This window comes from Pavona decussata, unplaced genomic scaffold (genome assembly GCF_977016875.1).
Source record: "Pavona decussata unplaced genomic scaffold, jaPavDecu1.1 SCAFFOLD_36, whole genome shotgun sequence".
Taxonomy (NCBI): domain Eukaryota; kingdom Metazoa; phylum Cnidaria; class Anthozoa; order Scleractinia; family Agariciidae; genus Pavona; species Pavona decussata.
The window spans coordinates 1,145,897-1,155,000 of record NW_028145458.1 but is presented as its reverse complement, the minus strand read 5'-3'; the positions used below and the strand labels follow the sequence as shown (position 1 = coordinate 1,155,000).

General features: G+C 37.1%; 1 protein-coding gene across 1 annotated transcript in view; it reads right to left on the bottom strand.

Moving 5' to 3' along the window:
- The window catches only part of LOC146484262 (nose resistant to fluoxetine protein 6-like), a 24,146-nt gene extending 15,479 nt beyond the window's left edge, over positions 1–8,667 (bottom strand). The window contains exons 1-5 of the mRNA XM_085105043.1: positions 8,372–8,667; positions 4,156–4,298; positions 2,798–2,885; positions 1,980–2,070; positions 657–919 (exon numbers count right to left, since the gene is read on the bottom strand). Coding sequence (XP_084961169.1) covers positions 657–919; positions 1,980–2,070; positions 2,798–2,885; positions 4,156–4,298; positions 8,372–8,612 — 826 coding nt within the window. The 5' untranslated portion in view covers positions 8,613–8,667. The remainder of the gene's footprint in view (positions 1–656; positions 920–1,979; positions 2,071–2,797; positions 2,886–4,155; positions 4,299–8,371) is intronic.
- Positions 8,668–9,104: the final 437 nt, after the last annotated feature.

Here is a 9,104-nt window from a genome sequence, read left to right as displayed (position 1 = left end):
GTTGCAACACTAATTGCTGATCCAGAGCTGTGTATAATGTCTCATTGATGACTACAGACAAAGTATAGACCCAATGCAAAAATGGCTACCATTTTAATATTCTCTTGTCTACATTCAAATTGGCCTCACTAGCCTCGTTCTTGAGTTCAAAAATCAAAAGAATATTTTACCTTGGACGAGGCTAGTAAGGCTAATTTGAATACAGACAAAAGAATATTAAAACGTCTGCCATTTTTGAATTGGGTGCATAAGCTAACTAATATTGACCTTAAACAGCAAGGAGATGGCACAGTGGTAAAATAACAATATTATTCCATGAGAATGCATTGGATATGAGATGATAGATAGTGTGCTGAGTTGACTATAATCATCTCATAACCAAGAAGCATGAGTAGAATAATTGTTTTATCATAAACAATCGAGAAACATTGCTACTAGCAGTAGGTCTTGATGATTTTGTTTTTCAAGAACACCAGAAGGCAATTTCGTGGCCTATGCATGCATACATTTCTCGGGCATGGTATAATGCCTCATAATGTTATACCATCATGGCTGCTAAGCCAATCAAATCCCTGGAATTGCATTGTACAATGATCCAGTTTTAAATAACATAAAATACAATCTTGTTACGTCGTGTTAGACGGAGCACTCATTACCTCTACATCTCTCTTCCATATTAGGCTGTCCAATGCGAATGTAAGAAGATGAATCTGAGCTAGCAGCATGAAGATTTGGATGAAGTAATGATGAAGACTCATTGTTCCACTCACTGGATGCCTCTGATCTTTCCACTGATGGGAGATATCTCTTTCCTTGGAATTCCTCTGAATAAAACCAAAACTTCCAGGACCCTTGAACCACGCACAAATCAATTAGGGTTCCAATGAGACACAAGCATGCTATGATGCTGCAGACAACACTAAAGAACAAAATGATTCCTTAATAACGTGCAGTACAAGAAAAAGTTTGACTTAATGCATTAATTAATAAGTGTCCTTACATGTACGTCACATGTATTTCATATCTAAATGCAATCAAACTTCATATTGTTAATCATCTGCAATATACCAGATGTCTATGTTATGAGATCAACATTTACTATGAAAAAATTCACATTGTTCATAGGTGCAATGGTCTAATATTGAGAAAAGATTATAGCGGTGGAAATTAAAATGACTACAATATCCTTTGCGGATTATTTATTGATTATAATAAATAATAAGAGTGTGAGACATAAGTTCAGGTTATGAAAAATAGCAAGTGAGCCTTACCCACCACCCACAACTTCTTGGTTTGTCATGTCAACGATATCTTTCATTGGGATCTTATTGCTACATGATAACAGTTGCAAAAGACTGAAAATTTACTGCAAAATGCAAAGATTAAGCCCAGTGGGCTTATACAATGTGGCGAGGCCTTTTTTTTTCTTTTCTTTTTTTTTCTTTTTTTTGGGGGGGAAGGGGGGGGGGAGCAGGGAATAATTAAGCCAACTACTTCATATTCTTTTTGTTTAAAAAATTCAATGCCATTGTTTGTCGTTGGTGTGATTGAAGACCATTGGTTGTACTGAATTTTGTGGAAGTTCCAATGCAGTCTTCTCAAATTGCCAACGTTTTTTCAACATGATTGTAACATTTTTGATTAAAAAATTTTCCTAGTTCATTGAACTAGGAAATTTTTTTAATAAAAAATGTTACAATCATGTGATTTGTTAGTCCTGTGGTACCAGCTTCCCCACCCCGTCCCCCACCCCCCAACATTTCATGGCCTATAAAAGATCCTGGACCCACTTCTGTTCTCAATTCTCTCACCAAGTACTTGTCCCACTGGCAGTACCGTCAAGGCATTTACATAACACCAAGTTGTGTAAATCAACTTTGAACAATTCAAGCATGCATGTGGATATGATATTATATACATGTACAAATAAGTAGAGACTAAACGGCAAGTATGTGCAAACAAATAGGTAAATAACTCACAGTGTAATGATGGGACCTGTAGTCCATTTGGATGGATGGGCACAGTTGATTTGATCCTTCCCCAAGCTGACATTCAATTTACTAAGATATACTAGAGCAAGGAAGATACAAGGTGTGTCATGAGCCATCACTTCTGTTGTAGTTTAAAATGAGTTTTAGGTCAAATCGATCTCAAAAACATTTAATTTTTATTTCCCCTCGCTCCTGAGTAATGGTATTCATTAAAGGGCTTTGCACTGTAAAGAAACATATATCGCCTTTTCAGCCAAAAAGTCAGAAAAACACCACAAACTTTCTCAGTTTAGCCTGCACTGCAGATCTTGTGTCTAAACTCTGCAAGGTATTAAATTTATGGCACAAATTGTGCATTACTACAATTTGTGCACAAATTGTCCAATTACTAGGAATTTTACATCTACTTTGATGTTGTGACATGGCATTCTCATGTGATCAAATCCTTCAAAATTCAGCCTTTATGCAAAAAGCAAATTATGGATCCACATTTAACACACAAAATCTGCAGTATATACTAAAACTGGGCAAGTTCAGGGTCCAACCTCTTCTCAGAGGACACTTTCCTTTGTCCCAATAAACTCCAAACTTTATTAGATTTAAATCTTAACATAGATTCACAATTTTTAAATATCTTTACCAAGTCTTTACTTAAATTGCTGCAGCCTTCGTTTTGTTACATAGCTACCTGTGAGTGGTCGTCCAGTATTTGAAAGTTAAACTAGTCAGATCAGAACATTAATATTATTAAGGTATGTAATATATAAAATGTTCAGCCACCTTAAATCAAGTAAACATAAACCAACCTTTAACAATCAGCTGATCGAATAAAACAGCGATATCCGTCTCACTACAAGCAGCCGGTACACACATGCCCCACTTCAGAGGAACTGACTACAAATGAAGTGAAATGCAGTTTGTCTAATGTTTAATAATACTTAACCAAAAAAAAAAAAAAAAGAATTAAACTAAACACACTGGCAACAACAAAGAACAAAGATATGACAGGAGAGTTAGGAGCAACAAAGAACAAGCATTTGGCACAGGCTCATGTGGATCTGCACAGAAATGTTGTAGCATATGTTGTCTTGTGTTCTTAGAATCTCCCATTCTCCCCCTTTTTCCAATACTTAGTCAGTGTGATGGGTGCCTGGAAGTCAAGGGTGGGGACTCACTGATGGCTGGTCTTTGGGTGACTGGCCTCCAGTGGAGGGTTTGATCAAAATGCCAACCCCGTACTGACCCCTACCTAACCCCTCAAAAAATCTCAGGGAAAAACAAAAATGTGAAATTAAAGTTATAAAGATAACCTAACTGAAAGATGAAGATGGCGGAGGGGTGACAAAACAATGCAAATGATGACTAAGCTACAACCCAATTTAACATTTCCAGAGGTCACAAAACACTTTACGAACTTTTGTTCCCGCGGTAAAATTGCTCAGGAATATATTCCAGGTCCCACTATGGCTCGCTATTCCTGCACGGATGCACTATTCCCTCACTGGCGATGTTGGGTGAGTGTTTTTTTTTCAAAGATTCTCCCCAAATTTATCTCTTTAATTTATTTTCACATTTTTTGTTTTTCCTGATGATTTTTCGAGGGGGTCAGCATTTCAAGTCAAAACCCTCAATTGGATAGCCCCTGGACATCCCAGGCACCCAAGCTTCATATAGCGATGCAGTTCTTAAATCCAGGAAATCAGGACAAGTCTATCAGTGTCAAATTAATATGAACACTGGCAACATTATTCCATCCACACAATGCAAAGAGGTGCACATCATTATTATGAAATCTGACCCAAGTAATGTTTGGAACTTTGTACCACTATACAAGATACATAAACATCTATAATTTATCAACATTTTATAAATGTTGATCTTTTGTGCCAACCACTCCCCCACCCCCATCATCAACTCTATCCCACTTTAATAGACCCAAATCAAACCCTAGCTCCCCCCACTAATTTCCTGCAAATGGTATGCACAAAAGTGCACCCAGGAACTATAAACTGAATTTGAAAAACAGACATTTTGCACATTTGGAGAAGTTTGAGGGCTTTCTATTTTAGAGGAATGATCGAAGAAATTTGATGATCTGAACTGGAAACTGGGATACTCCTGAATTATCCGGGAGAGTTAGCATAGATGGTTTTGCAATACTTACCACTCCAGCTGAAATCTTCCAATTTACTTGAGGAGCCAGGCAATAATGTGCACCAGAAATATTCTGACAAACAGAATATGACCCCAGCCAATCGACATTTCCCCCAGTCAATCCACTTTCTAGTTTTCCTGAGGCATCCACATCTAGAAATTAAGTAAAAAAGGTAATGTAATTATATTAATAAATATGTTTATTGTACTCTTTAGAATAGATATGACACAAAACAAAACGTATCAAAGCTTGTCAGTGGCGGATCCAGGAATTTTCAATAGGGAGACTCGAAATGTTACCTTACACACAGTGCGGGCCACCACATTTCTTATTGCTATAGAATAATTTCTGTAAACCATTATGGAGGCAGCTTGGCAAGCTAGGTCTACAATATATCCTCTAATGTATGATATGATTACATTTCAGATTGAAGGACAGTTTAGACCCCCTTACCACTCTGCTGTTAAGGTTACCCTATCTCTTCAGAGGCGTCTTCAGAGGTGTCTCGCGTCCAAGCGATGTAGTGCATCCGGTTTAAGCTGTCAATACCTGAACCTTTACATGTATATCAAATTAAAGCTTATAGAGCTGGCTATCCAACTAAACCAAGAATTTTGAAATAAAATGGATTGCCGAATTTTTAGCGCTGTTTTCTCGAATAAATTTTTTTTACTTGGAGGAGCCACTTCAAAGAGCTAAAACTCAAAAGGAAATTGTTTGTTTGCCTTCAAATTTGGACAGTAGCTGGTTTAACATATAAACAACAGAAACATGTCTGCAAATTTTTCTTTCGAAATATTTTTTCTCCGAGAGCGATTTTTGTACGATTACTCCACATTTTTTTAATCCTATTTCAGAAATGCTCTATAACTTTTCACTGTGATTGAATATGGCAAAACGCAGACACGTTTCTTTAGCGCTTTGGGTCCGGAAACTGAGGAGCAAATTAAATTAGCAAAAAACAAAATTCGCTTTGACTTGTAGCTTTAAAAAGGTGATTCGGACGCTCGCAATTAGAGGTCGTGAAAAATTCGACAATTCATTTTATTCCAAAATTCTTGGTATGGTTTGATAGTCAGCTCTATAAGCTTTAATTTGATATGGGGGTTTAGGTATCTGCAGTTTAAACTGGACGCGCTACATCGCTTAAACGCGAGACACCTCTGAAGTTATAGGGTAACGTTAAAGGCAGATTTACACCCTATGCTGAGCTCGATTTGTCTGCCCAACACTTAGTAATTCAGATTATGAATCTTGCGTGTACTCAAAGAAACTGACATATCAATAATATTAAATCAAATTCCAAATTGAAGTTGGCTGTCGAAGCACATGATACTTCTGAATGACAACTAGTAGCATAAACCACTGTGCACACCCTTAACAAGTATCAGAGTAAGCTTATATGTTGTAGTGATTAGCATGCATGGCACGTAATAAATTATTGCAAATCTGCCTGCTTTTATACTTTCTCAAAGTGCATATCAAGGGGTAGACACCTTTTGTTTGGTTAGTTCCAGTAGAATTTCAACTGTCTGTAACTTATTTACTCATATTAAACACTAATGTCTTGATATATGTAGGATGGCTAGACGGAGCTGGTCTTCAGGGTTCACTTTAGAGAGATTTGAACTTGGGCAGTCGGCAGGTCTAATACGCAGGTCACAGGTGACAGGCACAGGTAACAGGTAACAGGTAACAGGTATAAATTAAGAATTAAAAATAAAAATAAAAATATAATTAAAACATAAAACAGGTTGATCATGTACGTTTGTACGTTTGATCAACGTAATTTTTTTGTAAATGTTTCACATATGCAGCATAGTAATCAAATATTTTTCATGCATGCCAGATTATCAAAAGGAAAACTAAAAAAAATGTTTTTGCTTATGACAGATGAGGTGTTTTCAAATTGGCAAATTGAGTAATTTATTGATTGTTTGATTCTGTTTGGTTTTCATTAAGGTTTGATCCTTTCACTGTTAATATGCAGCTTAATTGTTTCAAGTCAATTTTTCCATCTCGGGTTTAATAATCAAAGGGAAATAGTTTTTTTTCTTAGTGTTAAGGGAGAACTGATGAAACTTATTGGCGAAAATTATTAATTAGTTTAATACAAAAAAAAATAGGTTTTTATTATGAATTGTCACCGAGTAAAAAGCAATATAAGATGTTAATCCGATTTGAGATTTTGTTTGATTATTTCAATGTGAAATAAACAAGGAAGAATAATTGAACATTCCTGGACTTTTCTTGACACTGTCACCTGTTATTTATATTTTTTAATTTTTGTTTTTTACCGGTGACCTGTCCCCGTGTCCTGCTACCTGTGAACTACCTGCAACCCACTATACCTGTGACCTAGTGTGCCTGTTACCCGGGGTATCAGTAAAACGCGGGGTCGGGGTCTCTTTTTTTTTTCTTTCTTTTTTCTTTCAACATCACAGGTCATTTGTGGGTCAAATAAGGATTAAAGCCAATATAAAAAAGTTAAGTCTCTAAAGTTTACTAGCTTAGGATAGGTCATCGGTGACAACACTCGATGCAGTTCCGTATTCTGGCGGACATTGGTTCCGTGAATTGACTACTTTTTATTCTTCTAAGAAACGAAATGAGGCAAAAAATACAAGGTACGAGACAATATATTTCCTTGAACCAACAAATTCTTGAACTAGAATGTGCATGAACTTACTATGAACACCCCCGCCGCCTTCAATGATCGTGCTCGTTTGTTACAGTCAATCCATGTCACATGTGACTGTTATTTCCAAGAATGAAATAAACACGCGTTCGTTTGTAAAGCTCAGCATTTGAATGGAATATAGAACATTTCTGAGGAAATCTTTCCGAAAAAGATGTATTAACTGACAAAAAAGAGATTCAAAATGCTTGAGAGACAATTGTTATTCTTGAAATACTTGTGCTGTAATGTAAGGGAAAATTCATAGTTTTATACCGTCAATAAATAGGGAAATTTCTACAAGAACTCTGAAATCTCATTGCCGACATCAAAACTGACATGTAAATAGGCCTCATCATGGTTTTCGATGCCATTTTAACGAGTAGGCAGACAGGCTTGAAATAACAGTGTTTGTATGGAAATCCGATGTCAAATAATTTTCATAAAACATTGCTGCTGAAAAATTCATGAATTGGAAACCTTTGGCATTAGGAAAAGGATTTTAAGTAAAAAAATTGGAGGGATGTAACTGTGCCAGAAAGCGTCCAGTCGTGTTTTGAACTTTCCATACATTTTCCTGTATTTTTTTCCCCGCCAACTATTTTTAGTAACAGTTCACAGCTTGTTCGCTTTACAGACAAATGTATGGAAAGTTCAAAACACGACTGGTCACTGATGACCTATCCTAAGCTAGTAAGCTTTAGAGACTTAACTTTTTTATATTGGCTTTGATCCTTATTTGTCCCACAAATGACCTGTGATGTTGAAAAAAAAACAAAAAAGAAAAAAAAGAGACCCCGACCCCGACCCCGACCCCTGCCCCGACCCCGCGTTTTACTGACACCCTGTTACCCGTGACTTGCGTGTTTAGACCCAGTGTGTCCAGTTGTACATGAAAGAATGCAGTTAAGGACAGTGCCTACTTTTGTTACTGCACATACATTCTGCGCATCTCGATGTACTTGGGTTTCCTATGGGTTGTGCCTACTAATACAGGGATATTTTTGCGCTGTTTAAAACTATGCAGAGAAAGCAGAACTTAGCAAGTGCTCTTAGTATCCAAAAAGAAAATTGGGGGTAACCATGCATTAATTTTTTCAGAGATAATTAATCATAATAAAGCTTCAATTTGGGAAAAAATTCCATACATTGCTTTGTATTTTAACAGCCACGTATTTTTCAGAGCACCCAAGCTTCAATTGCTATACACTGTGAACTATTTTTTTTTTCTTTTCAGAATTATCTCAAGCTTTTAACTGATTATCTCTGAAAACGCTGGGTTACTCCTCGTTTTCGTTTTGGATTCCAATACGATCTGCTTTTCCCGCATGCTGCCATAGTCACAAACTACGCAAAAATATTTCTGCATTTATATATAGCAGGCACATGCACCTACAAGCAGTGATCCCTTCTATCGTTTTGGCTTGTTCCTTACGATTTTTCACGGGATCTGTTTACGTTTGCAGCTGATATGAGGCACAAGTAACTTATTAGCAAACGTACTGGACAGTACAGTAACACATGTATAAGGAAGAAAATCGCACTTACATCGCACAAGCTCCTCTGATTTCGTGATGAGTCCAAGGACAGCATTCCTACATGCTTTGGAAACGTCTGCAAAAGGATTCGGCGCTGCTTCATTTGTGTGGCTTGCGAGTAAAACTGATAAATTCTTCTTTGCAAATAGACCACTCAGTTCTTCAATCGTATTTTGAGGAAGAGATCTCGTCGAATCACCATGATGAAAAAGGAGAAAAAGAGATCCCAAAAGAAACCTGCATACATACATGGCAGTCTTCTGATAAAGTACCGACCACGACGGTCACCCGGTATATATTTTTACCCTGTACGTCATTAGAGCGACAGGGTCACGAGTTCGAAAGTACAAACTTATGACAACTCTCTCCGGAACTTTTTAATTGTTACCCTCTCGGGTGCCACTAGGGTAGGAAGGCGTCATCGATTGAATATTTCTGTGCAAATATAAAAACCGTAGTTCAAAACTTAAATGTAACTTTAAGCCATCTTTAAGAATCTATTTTATGCTATTTTTACTGTGAACAATAAAAAACTCCAGCGCCGTGAAACGTCCAAAATGGTTAGTGTACCGCTCCCTCCCCGGCTGGGACAGAATTGTACTCATGCCCAGTCTTTTTAGTTTCATCTTAGCTGTTTACACAGAAACCGGGAAACTGACAAAAAAAGAAAAACATGAAAACTGAAAATTTGCGCGACGGGCACTGGCAAAACCTGGGCACTCCAACTCTCCCATACACAGAAG